At 40.1% G+C, this 22,535-nt stretch overlaps 1 protein-coding gene across 1 annotated transcript in view; it reads left to right on the top strand.

Annotated features, from left to right (window-relative positions):
- The window catches only part of fbxo15 (F-box protein 15), a 34,318-nt gene extending 22,023 nt beyond the window's left edge, over nucleotides 1-12,295 (top strand). The window contains exons 6-12 of the mRNA XM_071414914.1: nucleotides 7,195-7,395; nucleotides 7,565-7,694; nucleotides 7,981-8,063; nucleotides 9,202-9,347; nucleotides 9,936-10,060; nucleotides 10,233-10,397; nucleotides 10,509-12,295. Of these exons, the coding sequence (XP_071271015.1) occupies nucleotides 7,195-7,395; nucleotides 7,565-7,694; nucleotides 7,981-8,063; nucleotides 9,202-9,347; nucleotides 9,936-10,060; nucleotides 10,233-10,397; nucleotides 10,509-10,619 (961 nt within the window). The 3' untranslated portion in view covers nucleotides 10,620-12,295. The remainder of the gene's footprint in view (nucleotides 1-7,194; nucleotides 7,396-7,564; nucleotides 7,695-7,980; nucleotides 8,064-9,201; nucleotides 9,348-9,935; nucleotides 10,061-10,232; nucleotides 10,398-10,508) is intronic.
- Nucleotides 12,296-22,535: the final 10,240 nt, after the last annotated feature.

The raw sequence follows: 22,535 nt of genomic DNA, 5'->3' as shown, positions 1-22,535 counted from the left end.
CCAGACATCAGCTGATTGCCCTCTAGTGGCGAAAGTAAATATTTTTTGTTGTCACATACACATGTTTAGCAGATGTTATTGCGGGTGTAGCGAAATGCACAGTGAAAGAGGAAAATAATTATCCTGTCAAGGAAAAGTTTTCCCGAAATAGAGGAATATTAAGACAAAATAAATGTCACACAAGCTAGGTTTCCATCCAATTGGTGACAGATTTTCATGCGAATATCCTAAAATCCACATAAAGAAAATATGCGCATTTTTCCACCAGTGGTGTGTTTCAGGTTGTGGGTAAAAATCAGTGTGTGATGTCCTAGTGCACCCACAATGTACTTTTTCATTTTCATGGACTGAATAAAATTCTAAAGTTCAATGTGTTTCCATCGCATTTTCATCTCTACCGATAGGTTTGTCGCAAATGAGGCCTACTCTAGTCTTACGTGCGCTCTAGCCAACAGCTCGCAGATACAGTCTACATGATGAGATTATTATTATTATGGATAAGAGGGAGAATATTTGTATTTGTCAAACGGTAGTCAAGCATCGATCATCATGTCACCAGAATAAGACCCTCAATATTTATTGGAAAGGAGCATCAAGCTCATCACCTTGCACTTTCACCACCCTGTGAAGTTCATCACTTATTTAATCTGTAGCCTAATATACTGCATGGTTTCCTGAGTTGTAATGGGAAGACCACACACCATATCGTCGCGTGACTCCAAGTTTACTTCAATATGATGGCTGTTATATCAATATTTGCGCATAAAGGTTTTTCCACCTTCATTTGGTGACATTATTAATTGTACAGACACAAAAAGATCCCACCATGTCAAGTTATCAAATTATCTGTCTGCATTTCAATCACATCTTTCTGGATTTGTTTTTCTACGATATGTAACTGTGGTTGTAAATGTGGTTACAGTGTGTAAATGATAACACATTAGTGCAGGAAATTAAGAAATGTATTAAAATGGTGGAAGTGAATGCTGGAATTAAACAATTAAAGATGCACTATGCAGAAATCGCACCGCTATTTCCTGGTTGCAAAAAAATCTAATAGTTTGCCTAATTTCTGTTTGTGACAAAACAAGGAAGTATAGTGTAGAATCATTGTACCATCTAAACCACTGAAATATATTTTCCATAACCAAATATGTTGTATTTTCAGCTGTTTGAAGCTGGTGTACAAAATCGAAAGTAAAACTAAACTTAAACATAGAAGCAAACAAAATACTTTCTTTCAATGAGAAATGTGTTATAGATCTATGTGAATTTGGTCAGGTCACCCAAAAAGTTACATATTGCAGCTTTAACTATGCAAATGAGCAAAAGCTGTGTGATTTAAGAAAATAGAAGCCTGTCTCTATTAATCGCCTCTTGTGTAGAGTGATTTAAGCAAATAAACGCCAAGGCTTTAAGGGAAGTTTAACGGTACCTTACTGTGATTGCTTTAAAAAAACATTTGCTTAGGCTTTGCTTAGGCTTAGCAAAGAGTGATTTCTCAAGCAAACATTTTGCTAGGACTGTCTGGGAGTGTTTTGAGTGAGGAGGGGAAAATTGAAAACTAGCTGTTATTGGCAGAGCGGTTTGGAATTGTCTTTGTTATTGGTATTAACTAATTTACTGCATCACCAGGAATGCCAAAACTCCATCCCTCCAAAACAGGCTGCAATTTCAGGCAGTCTTTTTAAACAGCTCTTACAAAATAGGGGCATTATCATAATTTTCACAACTTCACAGGATTATTCAACCTCAAAGTATGGAAATATGTATAAAACACAAAGAAAAATCACAGTTTTGACTGCACTGGGCCTTTAAGAACTTATTACACATCAACCAGTTATTTGGCTACTATTTTCTATGCCTGCACCGACCGATATGACATTTTTGGCCAATACAGATATCCAATATTTTCCTTGCCAAAAAACAACAACATTTTAGCGGCCTTTTAAGCATTCTAGTACAGTTAAATAGTTAAAACACAAACATGGACGCAGCGGTCAAAGGCACTGCATACAGTGCAAGAGGCGTCACTACAGTCCCTGGTTCGAATCCAGGCTGTATCACATCCGGCCGTGAATAGGGCGATGCACAATTGGTCCAGCGTCGTCTGGGTTTGGCCTGTGTAGGCCGTCATTGTAAATAAGAATTTGTTCTTAACTTGAATCTGCTCCTCAAGGACATTATGGCACTGAAAACACCACACTGACCAAAAAGTTATTTTGTTGGTATTTACGTATGTCCACATTACCAGTAAAACATAATCAAAACCTATTTCTTTCACTTACTTGCTGTGCTGTTTCGTTGTTCATTTGTTCAGTCGTTTCTCATACTATGGAATGCCGTTTGGGTCTGCTATTTAAATAAGCTTGTTGACCAATCAAGACCTGAATATGACTGCACTTCACATAATATTTTAACGCGTTCATAAATGTTTTACGTAGTTATTACATTATCACTCGTATTTCATATGTCACAACGATTCATCGATATGTATGCTATGATGCTGGTAAAGTTGATTCGCGCACCTACAGTGCTGGTCATTTAAAAAAGAAAAGCTAGCTAGCTCATGGATGCAAAGAATGTTCTTCCCCCAAAACATAGCAAAACAACAATCTGTTTCAGTAGCTATAGTTAGCTAGCTAATTATATAGCTAGGTGTCTTCATCTAAAATAACCCTAATTTATAAGACAGTTCTTATTTTATTAATGGTGGTCAGACCCATCTATGTGAAGCTGGCCACAATAAGGATTAGCCACAATAATGGACTTTGCGGTTAGCCTTCAAAATAAAAGTGTGTTATTGACAGTGACCCAAATGAATACAAATAGTCGAATTATGCCATAATTGAATAGATCATGCTAACGAGGTTGGAATGTTATATAAAATCAACAAAATACATTTAGTTAATTTGACAAAAATCAGTTGAAATCACACTGGATGTATTATACTTTAGAATTGCATTGGGGGCATACTTATTTCACTATTTCACCTATGGATTGTGGATCAATGACATGGGGTATCAGTCTACTCCGTGACACCCAGAGAACATTAGCCTCGTAGCTCTTATTGCGGGAATCTGAAACAACTGTGAATTTAGCCGCATTTATTGTCAACCTATGTGTATTGAACACTATTCCCGAGGAAGAGCAATACTGCGTGGATGTTTTGGAGTCTGTTAACTCTGAGGAAGACGTTGGAAAACAATATTGTGGGTATTGAGTAGACTGTTACCCCATTTCATTGCTTCACATTCCAACCTTGTTTAACATTATCTAGTCACATTATAGCATGATTCCACCAAATGTAACCTTCTGCATCTCTTTCACAGAGGTACTTTTATTTTGAAGGCAAACCGCAAATTCCGCTATTGTGCCTACTCCTTATCTTGGCTAGCTTCACAACACATAACCCGGTCTTGTCGAGCATCACTAGCCAGATGAAGCTAGCTGGCTGCTTATAACATTAGCTTTGGGCAACAGGGTTAAGTAGCTGGCTAGCTATTTATTTTCATGAACTGAAGTTCAATTTCAATAGGTGAACAACAAGTGGCTACCTAGCTAATACTTACAAGGATTCCTAAATCATGGCTAAGAATACTGAAATGACTGCAGTTTCTACTGGTCATTGTTTTCAAGCTGGTTGTATTGGTGCTAGCTAGGTACCAAGCTAAAGCTAGCTACCCCAGAAGTTGCAGTCGAACAAATAATGCTTTATTACCAATGCGGTATTGTAAACACATTGTTCGTGGCCAGTGTTTGCTTGTTTGCAGACTTTTTTTGTACGGCTTTGACAGTGCTACTGACAGTAGTGGTGGCGCTTGGCTTGCACGTGCAAATTCATGACACACAACATTCTATAATAGAACTGTGTTATTTGACAACATAGGGCAACATGTGTACCGGTGCTCGACCAGTCGGCGAAAGCCAACATCTCCCACGACAGAGAACGTCTGATTGTCAAGGGCAATGAGGTGGCTCGCTGAATTTGTTTTACTCTATCAAATAACTGCTCGACTTGATGACTGCTCGATCCACACTGCAGACATTGTGGGCTAGGTTAGGAATGCTGTGTTGCATGTGTAGCGCAAAATTTTACATGCAGTTATTTCGTAATGTACCTACGTGTATATAGGTATGCACGTCAGCTTTGACATCGGTTTTGCGCATCTGCTTTAAACTAGACATCGGGCCGATACTGATGTTGACATTTTTAGCTAATATCGGCCGATTCCAATATGTTCACAGATTTTATATCGCGCATCCCTAGTATTTACAAAGCTATAACACCGTGGGATTTCCAGGCTTCATTCAGCGCTGTCAAGGTAATCTCATATTCTCTCTGCCAAATTAAAAACGGTGTATTTTGAAGCGCTTCCCTGTTATTCGGGGTTCATGTTAAAGCATGGGGGATTAGGGTTGTGCCAAATAGTCAGACAAACGAGTAAAGGTATTTTTGGGTGCCAGCATGCGTCTTTCAATCAAGTGCGAGGTGCTACGTGGACTAAATAGACAAACTAGGCAGTTGAGTTGTTTGTAAAGAGAAGGGCGGGCTGTACATTGATCCTGCTGCTTTGATTGGATAGAGCGAAGGTGTATTTCTCAGTTCACTCACTTCTCTTCATAACTTCACCTGAATCCGATCACTTCTCACTTGTTTCGGTCTGATCATTTAGATTGCTGCTGCCTCGTGTTAGCCTGCTGCTATGATAAATCAAATGGCGAGGACGTTTGCTAGCCTGCCAAGCTATCAATGTGCATAATATCTAACAAGCGGGTAGGGAAAAAATGTGAACTGCACAGGCTGACTAAGTGACAGCAAGCTTGTCTGCCCACTGCAAGTTTAGGACATAGACATCCCTCTGCTGCTCCTAATCTGCAGTTTTTCGGTCTATAAACATGCAGGGAGATAGGTATTTTGACAACATTTATTTCGGTATTTTGACCATCTATTTAGGCATATCCAATCTGACTATCAACTGTCAATTTACGGATCCAATTACGAATATAACTATGGCCATGTCGGCACACCCCTAATGAAGATGATATGAGCCTCCAAAATATAAAACGCCTTGGTCGTTCCACCTCAAAAAGCACAAGAAAGAGGATTTCGACTCCCACCATCTCAGATTGTTCTGAAATTGTTCCTGCAACATTATTTAGTTGAAATATAATTTGATCTGAGAAATTACGATAAATGATTGCATCCAGATTGGCCATAATCAATAAATATATAGTACCTAACATCAGATTTGGACCAAACATTTTTTCTAACAATGAGTAAGACATGAAGAATCCAAAGACATAGTCAAAAGCCACCCAGGGACCCGCCCCACACCAATCCCACCCCAACAATAACTATACAGTATCAGTTCTCTATAACGTGTAGTATGGAGTTGCGGTTCTGCGTATTGTTTCTTCATCCTATGTAATGTATTCTCAGTTTATTTAGTCCTCTATTCAGAGAAATGTGTCATTGAAGTTGTCACATCCTACATCCTGATATTACCAGATTTTGACCGCTAGATGGTGCTGTTTCAATTTGGGTGCAATCAATTAGCTTAATTTCTCAGATATCAAATTATATTTCAACAAAATGTTGTAGGAATGCTAATCTTATCTGTTTCTAACTACAGAAACGTTTTCAGAACAATCTTTGATCAATCCGCTTCCGTTTGTTTTTGTCCTCTGTTAATGACCTCTCTTATTAAAGCGCAGGGAGGGAGTTTCTGTCTGAATTGCGATCCGTGCTATGGGGAATACCGATTAAAAACACACAGGGGTGAAAGCTCACTTAGCATTTCCTCTGCTGTTTTAAGCTCTGTTTTTTTTTAAACCTTTGATTAGAAGCAACGCTGGCACTCAGTCTCTGAGTTCCATGGCAGTGGCTGCGGCATATGGAGAAATAATTGTGTTTCTGTTTAAATAAATTACTTGAACCCCCACCCCTCCCTACATCCCCACCTGCCCAGACTACTACCTCTGGAGACCTGTGGTTTCTTGCCATGCAGGAGGTTGCGATTTACCCAGGTAATGATAATTTCATATGACAACAGTCAGACGAACAAAACAACACAGAGTCAATGGAATTCTCCCAGGGCTCCCCAGGGCTTCCTGGCTGTTCGGGTTCTTCGTTTTATTCTGTTATTTAATTTATGTTGGATGATGGGGCTGCTGCCAGCAGACACAGGATGCATCATCATGTGGGGGTATCCCTGGGCTGTGTTTGTCGAAAGAACTGGGTCAGAAATGTATCCTAATACATGCGATTTAATTTCAGCTATCTGCAAGTCATTTCGGTTTTAGTGGGTCATTGTCAATGCTGTGATTTCAATAGCCAAAAACACATTGGTTGATTTCTTCCTTCAAATGCTTTATTGAACAATGAGGGTAGAATGGGAATTTATCTGGCTTACATTGTATGGGCTCAGTCACAAACAGTTTACAGAAAGATAGATATGTTTTCCATTAAGTAATGCTGACATAGTCAGAACAATGTATACAGAAACAGTCATCATAATTTGACACATTTTAGAAATCATATCATTGTTGTAGTACTCGAGTCCAAGATTCGGACTTGACTCGGATCCATGTCACGATTTTCATGACTCGTGATTCGACTCAGACTCGACCAGTGATGGCTTGGACTCAGACTCAACCAGTAGTGACTTTGTTGTCAGAAAGTCTCTCTCCCTTGCATTTTTCAACATTATGGCTACAACAGCAAATGTCAGATGGCTACTGAATTAGCTGTTCAAAACAGTCATTTATCCAACTTTCTACGTTACAAAATGTAGCTTTGACTACTAACACGGGACTGATGACTCGAGCATAAAGGACTCGGACTTGGACTGGAATGCTAGGGACTCGGACTCGAGATTTAATGACTTGACACTGAATCATGCTTTGTATATTCTATTATGTACATACTGTATTTCTCATAACTTTTTATTGATTTTTTCCTTCTAATTTTTTATTATTTGTTATGTTTGGACTTCTCTATTTGATTCTTGATTGATATTGTACTGCATTGTTGAGGAGAAGGGTTAGCAAGTAAGCATTTCACTGCACGATGTGCACGTGACCAATAAACTTTGATTTGGCTACATACCCTATTGAAAACTACTAAAGTGTATGAAAACCATGTCAGTATCACTTCATTAAATTGTTCTCCTCTCTTGTCCTCTGTTTCAGAGAGCAGCGTGTGGCCTGGGAGATCACAGTGTGTGACAGGTCGGTCTGTGAGGGGACTTTTGAGCAGAGCCACACCTACTACAGTGACTCGTCAGTGACATTGTGCTGGACCAACGGTTCATGGCCCGCCTTCCACCAACTCTCTACCGTACAGCTTCACGGTGTCAAGAGAGTTCCCCTCAAATGTCCCAGCGCCATCAAGTGAGTTTGCTTTCTTTCCCTCCTCACCATTTCTTTCTTGTTCCCCCCATCTCCTACCACCCATCCTTATAGCCATCCAATATCAAATCATATTTAGGAGGTTTTGGTCCTTTGAGTGAAAAGAGCTCTTGCCCTCTCCCCTCCCCCCTCTGTCACCTCCACCCTTCAGGCCAGGCTGGAGGTCTCTGATGGCTCAGTTGGATATTGACACCATCTCTAAGAGCAGCCAGGTGATTGGTGGAGACAGACTGGTCAAGTTGGTGCTGCTGTCGCCAGGCATCGTCATCGGCATCTGGAGGGTAGGCCAACATTCACAGTATGTGCTGATGATGAGTTGATCTGTTGCTGATAATGATGGAAGAGGAGAACGATAATGAGGGTGATAATGATGGTATTGGTCTATTCCCCAATGATGATGAGGATAATTCGGAGGGGAAGGAAGATATTGAGTAATGATGGTGTTTCTCTATTCCCTGATGATAATAATTATGATGATGATCAGGAAGAGGATGATAATTAGGAGGGGATTAATTTGATCTTAATGATTGAATAATGATGACGTCTATTCCCCGTTTCTCACCACAGGGCCAGTCGTCCATAGCCTTTGTGATGGCCACCTTCCACTACCACAGGCTGTTGGAAAGGAGTCTCCTGGGCTCATCTGTTTGGTATGCAGCACCTGGCTTCCCCCGCCCCCACCCGGGTCCAGGCCAGCCGCAACTCTCTGTATTCACCTTTTTCCATAGCTTTATTACCCACAGATGGCCCGCTGGCTGTTTCAAAGTGTCTTTGAAGACCAATGTCCCTTAACATGACTAAGGGTCAGATTCTTTGTTCCACTATTTAACCCGGAGTTATACATTATTCATATATTATTTTTGCTGCTTATTTGTTAAGTACATTAGTCTGTTAGTTTCTATATAATGCTTGTGTTATTGTTTACATTATGGCAGTTCCCATTGCCAAGTGTACTCTAGGCACTCTACTCTCAAACTCTTGAGAGTCAAGAAAATAGTTAATTTCAGTATTTAACATCTATAAACCAATTTGAGTTCAGCTGTTGACAATGGTAAACTAATGGCACACAATCAGTCACTTCTTCTGGCCCTCAAATGTACGCTTAGGGCCAATGTCAATAACATGCATGACAGTCTCTCCTGGCACAGAGTGGAGGCGAGATTGACTGCATCACTGCTTTGTAAGAAGTATTGACGTGAGGAATGTACCGAATTGTCTGTTCAGTCAGTTAACACACAGCTCAAAAACCCATACATACTCCACAAGACATGCAATCAGGGGTCTCTTCACAGTCCCCAAGTCAGAACAGAGGCTGGGAAACCCACGATACTGTATAGAGCAAAGTAACTCAAGGCAAGAAATAAAATACATTGGAAATAAAACATATAAAATAACAACTCAAGGAACAATGCGGACTGTGAAGAGACACACACACTCCCATTATTATTATTATTATTATTTGAAATGTTGTTTTATATTTCTGTTGCTGTTCTTTTTTATTAGTGGTCTGTATTTTGTCATGTTTTGTGTGGAACCCAGGGAGAATAGCTGCTGCTTCAACAGCTAATGGGGATCCGAATAAAATAAGAAATGTCTAAGATGATTTGTGCCGACTGCACACTGCCTCTAGTTGGTTCTGTGGGTTGATGTGACAGAGCTGTAGACTTGCAGATGGCGTGCTAACTCCCTCTCCTGGTGACAGGTGGGAATGGTCCTATAGGCCTCTGTTTTACATTAATTCTCGGTCTGTGTCTCTGTCTCTCATCTCTCTATCACTTTTTCTCCCAGCCCATACACCATTCCAGAGAACAGGCCTCTTTTTGACGACGTGGACCCAAACTACGGTCTCCATGGTTACACGCTACACATTACCCTCCACAACACTGTGACGGAGATCATGTCTGGCCACTTCCCTCAGCTCTTCTGCCGGAAAGGTTAATTAACCACTGTCCACAGGTTAGGGTTATCATGGTCTCGCGTGGCCGTTCTTCCAAATCTCGTCTCATTGACTTGTCTATTGGAAGTCTGGCGAGCTTAAGTGTTGTATTTTGCATTTGAACGGAAGCGCTGGCGTTCATTTTCCATCTAGACACCGTACTCTACCCTTTGTAGCTTCTTACTGAGGAGAACTTCCCCAAGCGTTCAAACAGAAGGTGAGAAGCCTGGGTTCCCGAGGAGAATGATAGAGTTGGGTTGTTTTTAGCTTAGTGACACTGTTTAATATCAAGTCTGTACTGAAACTTCCTACAGTACTGTGTGCCCTCGCTCGAGTTACTGAGTCAAGTCTTCATTCCTCTGCCTTGTAGTTGCTCTACACAGCTACTTGACCTTAGGCTGTTGGGCATTAATGCCTCAAACATCGACATGCGTCTAACACTAGCTAACTCCTCTCCCGGTTTCCATCCCATGATTCCCATCTCATCCCAGGGAAAATGTTTAGGGGGCATCTCGGCACATTAGTTCCTACAGGCAGAGATAATGTGGCTTAACGATGTCTTGATGTGGTCCTTGTGGTTATCCAGGTCAGATCAATGAAGGTTTCATCCAGCTGAATGCCATCATCAGGAGTAACCAGTCTCGGCAGACCCCTCTCTCTGCCAGGGTCAGCCTGCCCTGGAGGTCTGATGCTCTGGAGGGGACTGTGAAGGTACAGGAAAGGAACACTGACTCACTTGTTTAGTTTACAGCAACCACCTGTCATAAGGCCTACCTAACGTTGACATAGCAATGAAATAACAGATGGCATAAACCATCATCACTTATTTTTAGCTAAAGCAGCATTTGTCTGTGTTTTTCTCTCTTCTCTCCTCTGTGTGTAGAACTGCTGCATGATGAGCCTGACTCTGCTGGATGAGTCCCAGATACCCTTCTGGTGTGTCAGCACGCCTGTCTCCATGGTGCTGGCCAATGAGGAGCCTTTCTCCTATGACTATGACTACCAGGGCCAGCACTTCCTGATCAAGTACCAGGATGCAGAGGGAAAGGTGTGTTTTTAGCTTTATTCAATTATCAGTTATTGACTTTTGTTTCTCTACCAAAGTGAATAATAATTAGAATAATTTATGTATTATATTATTTCATATGATTGTGTGTAGGTACAGATGGACGTGGTGCTGCTGGAGGAACAGAGACAGTTCTTCCTTATTAATCTGGTTGTCTACATCAGCACAGTCAAAGTCAACCAGCACTTTGGCAGAGCCTACTAAGGCTACTGTTTAGGGGGTACTGTAAGTTTGTACTATATGATCTCTGCCTAGTTTTTTTTAGGTACATTTCCCTATGCCTAGAGCTGTTGCGGTGACCATATTACCGCCACACCGGCGGTCACGATTCATGAGGGCAGTCAAATTCCACGTGACTGTTTAGTCACGGTAATTAGGCTTCTCCAAGCTCTGATGCTGCTGATGGTCATTAGTAGCCTACCAAACTTGCTAACTGCCTGGTACTCAGCATTCTATTGTCTCTCTAATCACTCTGACATCAATGCAAATATATTCGAAAAGCTAATCAAACACTTCATGAGAGCCCATCAATTCATGTTACGCAACATTTCTATAGGCTATGCAATTGTGGGAGAAAACAGCTATTAAAAAGAGGAGGATCCCATCAGCTTTCTATAAGCTAGGCCTACTATATTTATTTCTCAACTTTCTTAATATTAAGCACATTGCTTAAATTGAAAATAAACCACGGGGAAAAGCGTCCTCCTTTCGCTATTTAAGTGCATAGATAACATGTATTTTTTCCTGCTGCCGTTTCGATACAGGTGCATGATAATGGTCCATTCTAAATCAAAACAAATGTCACACACATATTATTTAGTATATGTAAAGACAAGATTAAATCAAGAATAGTCCGATGAGTGACAATATTAGCCTATCACTTGTAAATTCTAAATGATCACTTGTGAATGATGCCCCCTATGTTCGAATCATAGTCGCACACCCCATGTAGCCTAGCCTATAGGCCTGTATGTTTTAATAAGGTTTGTATCACAACTAAAGTTGCCAAATAACTTCTTAAAATTAAGCACATTAATCCGCTTTACAAGGTGTAGAGCCTAACTGGCATATATAAGCAGCGTGTGAATTTCAAGTTTGGGGAAGATAATTCTCACCATAAAAATGCACCTTTACTATAAAAACATTACATTCATAACTGCATTTGTGGTCACTTTTGATAATGGTGTTTTCCGCTAATGGAACATTTGCGCTTATAGCCTACTACCATGTGCGCATTGCTGCACATATAATGTGAAGAAATAGCCTAAATGTTTATCAACATTTTAAGCTAAAAGTGCTGATCTGTTGCGTCAGCCACATTGCATAAAAATATTTTTGGGATGTTAGTGGTTGTATTAATTTGGGATCTATCACATCCCTCAACTGTCCCAGACTATGTTTGGAATATTTATTTATTGCACAGAATAGAATAGGTCGACTTTTGTACTATGGGGGTGATGGGTTTGGATTTCTAAATTTTGAATATTATTAATCATTAGTTATGCTAGAGACATGAGGGGTGCCATAGTCTAGGGTCTACACCAGAAGTTAATGGTTATCTGTAGGAGGAAGGTATATTAAGGTGCAATTAAGCTTGGAATGTACTGAGTGTAGGGAAAACGATCACGTGGCCGGCATTGATAAGGGGAGAGAACCATGAGTTGGCAATGAAGGGTGTCCAGGTCAGGTCACGTTAAGGGGGAAGGAACAGTTTATTGCCCATATCACTTAGTTTCCTGCCTAGCAATACAGATACAATGTTTAGCGAGAAGGAGGAGACTCCATCCAAAGTGGGGTATGTATACCACCACTGGTGGAACCATGTCTTTGTCGGTACAGCTGTTCGATCCTCTGCGATTAATAAACTTAGTTTAAGCTTTCATAGTGTCCGTTGAGTTCTTATTATGGTAATTAGAACCTAACAGGAGGGTAGATTGACATAGGCTAGTGCTTTTGCTGTCCTTTAGGCCTACTTATCTTGTTGGCTGATGAAAAGTAAATGTGGACAGGTCATCCAATATCTTCAATATGCACCTCGGAATTGGATAAGGACACGTGCAGTTCTGTCCCTAATGTGTCTGCCTTAACTTGTAGCCTGTGAGAAAGACCCAATCACGTGACGGAGAGCCGTATGAGTGAGAGACGCATCGGATTGCGCAGCACACTCAGGGAGAAGGGCACAACGCAACACTCCGGGCCGCAAAAGGCATGGATTCTTTTAGGGTGCATTACGGCCACAAGGGGAATGCCACTGAACTTTGAGGCATTATCAAGTGCTTGTCAAATTGTGAATAAGGGACTATTGGAGTGTGTACAGCCTGCACAAAAAACAGCAGAGCTCATGCCTTTCAAGTGACCTTTTTCAAATCATCATTAGTCTCATCATGAAGAATTACAATGTATTATAAATCAAAACATATAGCCCAACGTTTGTAGAACAACTAAAGTTACATTAGTAACTCTAAATTAAGCATATAGGAGTACCTGTCTTTGTTAACCGCTCAACACAGAATAGAATGTGTGCTCTCCCTCAAATCCTTTGGAGAAAATGTCCTTTCTATTTTATTCAGCTTTGTTCAATTGTATTCTTCATAATATAAAATAATGCCACAGAATTATAAGCAAATCTTGTCTGATAAATGAACTAGTGTAACCCACAGCCATTTGGCATAGTCATTTTAAAATGGCTTGTAGGCTATGTGTGGAAGCCAGGAGATGCTAAATGTGTTTATGTTAATTAACGGTCAATTACCGTGAGACCGACCAGTTGTTTGCTTGACAATCCCCGGTTGACAATTTCATGACAGCCACAGCCCTACCTATGCCCCAAAAGATCCTTAAAAATACTTAATCTGTTATGTGTTTGTGTGTTTCTTGTCCTTTATGGGAGGCACAATGTGACCATTTTTAAATGCAGATGTTTGTCATGGTGACAGCAGATAATATCATAGCCCTGTTGGAACACTTGCTGAATATTTCATGCTAAATTATATTATATTTCAATACCAGACTCCTAAGTTACCATGGTTCAGACATGGAGGGCTCTATTTTAACAAACCCAATGCAATGGTAAATCTAACATGCTGACTAGACCGGCCACATTGCATGTCCAAGCGTTATTTAATTATTTCATCCAAACTGCTTACAAAGATCCAGCAAAAAAAAAGGACCATATTTATTTCAGGTCAAATAACAACCCACTGTTTATCTCCCAGGACAAATTAGCTATCTACAGTAAGCTAGCTAAATGTCCATGAATGTTTTGTGTGTTCCGACCTGTCCCAAAGTTAATAGAGTTGCTTCTCAGTTGGTTTTGGTATTTTAATCTGCATGAATGTGTCTGGTGGGGATAGACAAAAATGGCAAGATGGCAGATGCACGCGTGGGGCCGGTTTGGTCAAGTTGTAAGCTCTGGCGGTCGCTATAGGTTCAGGGGTGTGTCAAATATTTTTGATATTTTCACAACCAGAATTATGGGCGCAGCAACTTGAATAAACAAGTTAAGTGTGTAAGCAAGTTGAAGGTGTGTCGAGGCTTGACGCCTCACGGGCCAATCGGGACGTGCTCCATGGCTAAATATGTGGTTGCTTCAAGTTGTGTATTTACGGTCTTTTATGTATTGCATTGTCATCAACTCCGATTTGAATGTTAGTCCGTCGTAGCTTAGTTTGTTAAATAGCCTACAGAAACAAAACAACAAAATGTAGACCTATCTCATATTTGCTAAACATGTTGAACATGTTTTTGAACAGTAATTGCATGGCTTCCATATGGAAATATATTGATAACATAGCATTCACACTGATTTTGGCCTACTGTAAAGTGCATTATGTCTGAGCCATGGACATGCCTAACGTTGTCAATAAGCAAGATTGAATCCACTATTGATAAGACTAGAGTTGGGACAACAAAACGAAAATGATCAACACCGACCATACCGACCACTTATCGCAGGCATTTTACTGATATCGTTGGTTACGATAAGTAGCTTATACTAGAGAAATGTGAAGATTGGAATGAAATAAGTTTGCTAATATGAGTGATTGTTAATGGGACAATTGATGGCTACTACAATAAAACTAGTAGTAGCAGTTGAAAGGGTCATTTAATAAAACTGGTGCACATTAATGTTATAAATGTGTCATTCTATTAATCGTTGGCGCATCAATCCAGGCAATTTATGATAAGACCTAAAAAGACAGCAAATAATTCTAATCAAATTAGAATAAAATAAAACAACTTGTTTGAAATAGGCTATGTCTAAATAAAGTTACAGGCACCATAATTGCTTCCCGTGGGCATATAATTTTTGGCCTAAAACTATGTAGACTGTGGAGTATTTTATGCACATCCAAACTTTTCACATGAGCTGGAAAAAGATCCAATATAAAGAGAAAGGGGAACGCCTACTCGCTGTTACTGCTCCAAAATATACAGTGCCTTCAGAAAGTATTCACACCCCTTGACTTTTTCCACATTTTGTTGTGTTATAACCTGAATTTAAAATAGATTAACTTTTGATTTTTTGGGTCACTGGCCTACACACAATACCCCATAATGTCAGAGTGGAATTGTGTTTTTATAAAAAAAAAAATACTAAATCATTACAAATGAAAAACTAATGGCTTGAGTCAATTCGTATTCAAGACCTTTGTTATGGCAAGCCTAAATAAGTTCAGGAGTAAGAATGTGCTTCACAAGACGTAATAAGTTGCATGGACTCACTGTGCGCAATAATAGTGTACCCCACACATGCAATTATCTATGAGGTCCCTCAGTCGAGCACTGAATTTCAAATCCAGATTCAACCACAAAGACCAGGGAGGTTTTCCAATGCCTCGCAAAGAAGGGCACCTATTGGTAGATGGGTAAAAACATTTAAACTGGCATTGAATATTCCATTGAGCATGGTGAAGTTATTGATTACACTTTGGATGGTGTATCAATACACCCAGTCACTACAATGATAGAGGCATCCTTCCCAACTCATTTGCAAGAGAGGAAGGATATCGCTCAGGGATTTCACCATGAGGCCAATGGTGACTTTAAAAGAGTTACAGTTTAATGAATGTGATAGGAGAAAACAGGATGGATCAACAACATTGTAGTTGCTCCACAATACTAACGTAATTGACAGAGCGAAAAGAAGAAAGCTTGTACAGAATACAAATATTCCAAAACATGCATCCTGTTTGCAACAAAGCACTAAAGTAATACTGCAAAAAAATGTGACCAAGCAATTCTCTTTTTGTCCTGAATAAAGGTGTTATGTTTGGGGAAAATCCAATACAACACATTACTGAGTACCCCTCTCCATATTTGCAAGCATAGTGGTGGCTGCATCATGTTATGGGTATGCTTGCAGTTGTTAAGGACTGGGGAGTTTTTCAGGACAAAAAAATAAACGGAATTGATCTAAGCACAGACAAAATCAGAGGAAAACCTTGTTCAGGCAGCTTTCTACCAGACACTGTGCGATGAATTCACCTTTCAGCAGGACACTAACCTAAAATACAAGGCCGAATTTACACTGGAGTTGCTTACCAAGAGGACATTGAATGTTCAATAAATCAATAAATATATATTTAATCAATTTTTAATTCAGGTGGTAACACAACAAAATGTTCAATAAATCAATGGCTATGAATACTTGAAGGCACTGCAAATGCCATTATAGTGTATGTGATGTAAGTAGTTTAGAGGCCTCTATTTTAAAAATGGTACAGTAAAAATACTTCTAGTCCATAACATAGACAGATAAGTAGTTGTTCTCTATTAATCCATTGAGTTTGCTGACATGGATTGTGTACAGTGGGGCAAAAAAGTATTTAGTCAGCCACCAATTGTGCAAGTTCTCCCACTTAAAAAGATGAGAGAGGCCTGTAATTTTCATCATAGGTACACTTCAACTATGACAGACAAAATGAGAAAAAAAAATCAGCAGCTTGGTTTGAAGAAATCAACTGTGGGAGCAATTATTAGGAAATGGAAGACATACAAGACCACTGATAATCTCCCTCGATCTGGGGCTCCAGGCAAGATCTCACCCCGTGGGGTCAAAATTATCACAAGAACGGTGAGCAAAGATCCCAGAACCACACGGGGGGACCTAGTGAATGACCTGCAGAGAGCTGGGACCAAAGTAACAAAGCCTACCATCAGTAACACACTACGCCGCCAGGGACTCAAATCCTGCAGTGCCAGACGTGTCCCCCTGCTTAAGCCAGTACATGTCCAGGCCTGTCTGAAGTTTGCTAGAGAGCATTTGAATGATCCAGAAAAAGATTGGGAGAATGTCATATGGTCAGATGAAACCAAAATATAACTTTTTGGTAAAAACTCAACTCGTCGTGTTTGGAGGACAAAGAATGCTGAGTTGCATCCAAAGAACACCATACCTACTGTGAAGCATGGGGGTGGAAACATCATGCTTTGGGGCTGTTTTTCTGCAAAGGGACCAGGACGACTGATCCGTGTAAAGGAAAGAATGAATGGGGCCATGTATCGTGAGATTTTGAGTGAAAACCTCCTTCCATCAGCAAGGGCATTGAAGATGAAACGTGGCTGGGTCTTTCAGCATGACAATGATCCCAAACACACCGCCCGGGCAATGAAGGAGTGGCTTCGTAAGAAGCATTTCAAGGTCCTGGAGTGGCCTAGCCAGTCTCCAGATCTCAACCCAATAGAAAATCTTTGGAGGGAGTTGAAAGTCCGTGTTACCCAGCAACAGCCCCAAAACATCACTGCTCTAGAGGAGATCTGCATGGAGGAATGGGCCAAAATACCAGCAACAGTGTGTGAAAACCTTGTGAAGACTTACAGAAAACTTTTGACCTCTGTCATTGCCAACAAAGGGTATATAACAAAGTATTGAGATAAACTTTTGTTATTGACCAAATACTTATTTTCCACCATAATTTGCAAATAAATTCATTAAAAATCCTACAATGTGATTTTCTGGATTTTTTCAATCTCATTTTGTCTGTCATAGTTGAAGTGTACCTATGATGAAAATTACAGGCCTCTCTCAGGCCTCTATTTATTTAAGTCAATACAATTTGTCTCACTTTTTGAATGAACTTACTGGGTATAAGCATATCACATCATCACACAATTCACTGGTGACACTAAATCTGTTTAGAAGAGGTTGAGAGATCGGAGCGTCTCTCCTTGTCAAGCATTTTCCCATAATACCATAATGTGCATGCAAATTCTACAGTGCAGATGGCTTGACCGAGGTTTCCCTTTCCATTTAGGTTGACCGCAGTGCCAATTTGACTTTGTCCATCAGTCGAAGTAGACTATCATGTCTGTCAGCAAAAGCAATGGGAATTAAACACTCTTTAAAAACAATGTTGAAAAGGGGATAATGTTAGCTAACTTCGCTAGGTAGGCCTACAGTGTTTGGAGAAAAAAGTGCATTAGGTCTAATTACCACTATGTTTAGTCAACTGTACAAAGTTTCTACCTTGTAGGTTGCAAAGTAAACATCAACTAACAGTACATCGGCAAATGCGCTTGACAGGCAGAGCCTACAAAGGATGGGAAATTAACCTAAACCACTCGTCAGGTATGGTTCACTTTTATTTTATATCACTCAAATATCCAATAAAAAAAGTGAATAAAGTCAATACAATTTGTCTCACTTTTTGAATGAGGTTACTGGGTATGAACATATCACATTATCATATCACAATTCACTAGCGTGTGGCAACACTAAATCTCTTGAGAGGTTCAGATATCGGGGCGTCTCTCCCTGTCAAGCATATTCTGTGTGCATGCAAATTCTATAGGGCAGATGGCTTGACGGAGGATTTTCATTTCCAGGATAGTTTGACCGCAGTAAATTGGCTAGCTATCTAATAACAGATCACATCAATATGGCTAGTTAAGGTAACTGTCAGGGGATAAACTACATGGCTATATCCCAATATTGTTTGATTTGCATGTCATCTGTAATGGTGATGACAGATGTCCGACTGACAACTTAACCATGACGAGGACTTGCCGATGTCAAGCTCTTTCCAAAAGCCTAATCTCTGATGAAGCAAGCTAAATGACACATGTTGTTTGCTTTATTATCTAGCTAGCTACATGCCAAATGGATAGGCTTCCCTCACCTATCAAAAATGACATGATCAATTGATGTTTACTGATCATGAAAGCATGCAGTTACTTGCTGTATAACACAGATGATAGAGCTAAACGTGGAATAATCGGAAATGTGTAGTTCTGACTATGCTCTTGGTGATGATATTAAAACCAAATAGTTAACATTTATTAAACAATCCCTTGAAAATGGTAGTTGTCAATGGTTTTAGTGGAGCTGGGGGTCCTCCAGCGGCCCTCCAGCGGACAAATCGAACACTCTGCACCGTATTGTGATGTTCTATTGAGAACGACCTATATAAAAAGCACAATGTCTGTTGAATGTTTTTGCTGCTCGTGATATTTTAATAAAACATTGGTGATGTAGCCTACATAAGGCTACTGTGTGGGTCTGCGCTGGCAAAATCAGTGCCACAACCAATTGCGTTACCCCTAAGATTTTGGTCGGTTTTAAATGTCCCTAGTTGTGCTCACTGAATTATTGCCGTATTGGCGCGCGTTTTTAAGGACATACCTCAAATATGTCCACCCCTGCACCTCAATGCGTGCGAGCTGATATAGGACAGGTACATTGCCAACTTTGGTGTTTGGGCTGGAAAGTTTTTACATGACGAACTTGCAAACTAACGTGCATTTGACACTAGTGCTGCCATAACGCCAGCTGAAAATAGAGCCCAGAATATGAGCAAGGGAACAAGGGCAGTTTTGTGAATAAAGTTTCAACTAAAGTCACATTAAACTAGCAGAATGCAACTCAATCAATACCGGTCTTTCATTATTTGTGTATGGTTTTTGCGATTCCAATCTTTTTGTTAGTCTTTGAGAGCCCACAGGACAGAATCCCTATAAGCTTTTTCACTTGTTACACATTTGAGTATTCAAGTTTCTGATTCGTTTTTTTTATTCTGTCATTGTTTAAGCCTTATCATCCCCATATACCTGAATGCTAATAGCTATTACCCCAATTGCATTGCTAACCATTATGCAATTCCTTTCAGATGAAAACAGTGTTTAATGATGACTGAAGACTCAGTCTAAAGGTTGAGTTAGAATTAGGACCTCAGGCCAGTCATTGGAACCAGTAACAGGCATTTCAACCTAATCCCTATATAGTGCACTACTTTTGACCAGGCGAATAGGGTGCCATTTTGGAGGCACCCATAGTGTGTGGGCAGCTGGTGTGTTGCGGATGGACTTTCAAACACAAACCCTGGTTTTAACAGTATAATAGGATTCCCCAGCACAGCCTCTTCCTCCTAGGGCGAACCGTCACCTTGGAAAGATGCTGTTTTTTCACACACATCAACAACTACAATGGCAGCTAAACTAAAATATTTTTTTGGGGGGGGGGGGGGTTTAGAACTGATTCTATTCTTGAACCCTTAGTTTTTCCATGACCATGTGACCTGACTAGGAAAAAATCCTCACTGAAGGACCCAGAGTTTCTGACTGGAAAAACTCACGGCCTTGTCTTTCCATATAGATCTGCTACTACTATATCAAAACAGGCTTTCATCCAATTGATCAATCATAGAGATCCTTTCCTTTATTAAATAGCATACTACCCACACTATTCATGCTAAATCTATGGTAATAGTACAGTCAGTTTAAAGTACGGTACACCACCATTCCACGGCTACGACCTTTACCACCAATCTAGTGTCGCTTCAAACATCAAACCCTTTGAAACAGGCAATCTTTCACCGCAATTGATGAGCTAAAACCAGGATCTCAAGGACAATGAGATGTAGTAATGGCCTCACAAGAACACTCTGCCTATTATATGCCACTCACAGTCATCTTGGGCAGTCAACGGAATCACTAACTAGTGGAGATGGATCTTTTCATTGGATGTCACTGAACTGCATCGTGCCTTCCCAGGGGTGATATGATGGTTTATGTGAGTCACTGGCTCCAATGGTTTTGAGTGATATAGACCTATGAGCACATTGCAGCAAAAGGAGGGGGAACTTGAATATATCTGTACTGTATGATGTCCAGTCCCAACATGCATTCACAATACAAGCAGTGAAAGCTTATGTTTGTCGAACTAGCTTTACAATACAGTACATACTACCTGGTTAAAATATACATGTCAAACAGATCTGTAGTTTGTTTATGTGTCAATTAATCCCATAAGGGATGAGTTGCCAACTGCCGATTTGACACGGAAATAAAATGTGATTCATTAATTCATAGTTGAACACCTTTGCACAGTAAAATGCACTTTTGCTCAAACCGAGTAGAAGGCTCTCGTTGGTAGGTCATTGTGAGAGAAGACCATTGTTTATTATGACTATTATCATAGAAAGAAGGCGAAACTCATCTTTGCTGAATTCGTTTTGTCCTAGACAAAAAATCTTTGACGAAGGATGATTGCAGTTTTTAATTACTTTTCTTCTGTTTCAATTGAATTGCATGAAGACAGCATTTTGGAATGGTATGCCAACCAGAGCAAGATTCCGAACAAGGGTTCAATGACCAGGAACAATTAATTCTCTACATCGTTAATTAATTTGCCCTTTTGTGAATCACATTGTTTCCACCCCACCTCAACTTTACAATGCAATATAAGGACATAAATAAATTTGTGCCCTTCTCAAAATCCAACAAAGACCATGGGCCGACAGACAAGGCGGATTGGCCATCTGGCAATTCTGGCAAATGCCAGACCATCTTTTAGTTGGGTGGACTGGTCGGAATTGGCCTATGGGCCTCTTAAGACTTTGTTTTAATGAGTTTTGTGCAATTTCTCTGTTGTCATAGTTATATATTTGAGCATTTGTCTGATCAGTGGGCAACGACTGTGACTGTCTGTGCGGAGAAATTATGCTAGGCTTAGCACAGACAGATCAGCTGCTGCTGCAAAAGACTGTGCAGTCTTGCTAAATTATTCTCTGCTAAAGGTCAATTTGGGGACTGTCTGTTTATTTTAATTGTTTTATCAATGTTTATTCGCTTCTGAATCTGTCTGTTCAGCCAGCGAGTGGGTCTTAGTTTATGAGCTGTAGTAACAAGTGACTCTGGTGTCGGATTACATTACATAGCCTTCACCGCTGGAGGCTGGAAAGTCCCACCTTTTTCCGTCCTATTTCAATAACTGAAAGGCCCATCACATCTTGGCAGAAATATCCGCATTCGCAGCAATGTCAAATGAAGCACAGTGCTGGAAATCTATCCGCAGCCACATAAACTATTGCTGGCATCGATCTATGACAAACACAGAAGGTTTTATATTGAATTCGATAGACGAAAACAGAGGGAGAGAGAGAGACAGCCAGTTCCTTTAAAGTAGCCATTGGCTGTATCATGCAGCCAAAACATTAAGGAACTGTCAGTCTCTCTTTTTCTCTCTCTGTTTTCTTCCATTGAATTATATTTAGACTCATATTTATACACTTAGCTAAGTGGGCAGTGGGGAACACATTTAAAATGTGTAGTTAGGCTGTTATAAGGTATTAAAAAAGCCAATGGTCATTTATAATTTCTATGATTTTCTTATTTGTCTAATATGTGTTTATTCAGTCACAACTAGGATGGGTAACTTAATGTTAAGGGTTTGTAAAAAACAACAACATTTAAGACATTTATAAATAGTGTTCACCATTTATGAATCATTACTCCCACATTAATAAACCATTTACTAATCATTGGTAAAGTATTTTTGCAGTCCCTAATCTAAAGTGAGTGCTATTTATACTTTATAAATGTTTTGAGTGACCAGTGTAATTTCTCACAAAAAGATGGGCATGCCATTGGAAGACATTCAAGTAGTACCTAGTAAAAGAATAAGCACACAGCACAATATTTATAAGGAAATATATACATGTGTGAATAACTAGCATACTAACATTTACAAATGTGATATAAATGGTTTATTATGGACCATTAAATAAAGTGTTACCCTAGGATGTTGCTGGGCCCAGCACAGGCAGTGCAGTCCCCTGGTCTTCTGGTCCCAGTGATGCTAGGCTTAGCAGCGCAGGCAGCTCAGCAGTCAAGTGCAGTGGA

Source organism: Salvelinus alpinus, chromosome 8 (assembly GCF_045679555.1).
Source record: "Salvelinus alpinus chromosome 8, SLU_Salpinus.1, whole genome shotgun sequence".
NCBI lineage: Eukaryota > Metazoa > Chordata > Actinopteri > Salmoniformes > Salmonidae > Salvelinus > Salvelinus alpinus.
The sequence above is the reverse complement of the archived record's forward strand: the minus strand, read 5'-3'. Positions and strand labels throughout refer to the sequence as shown.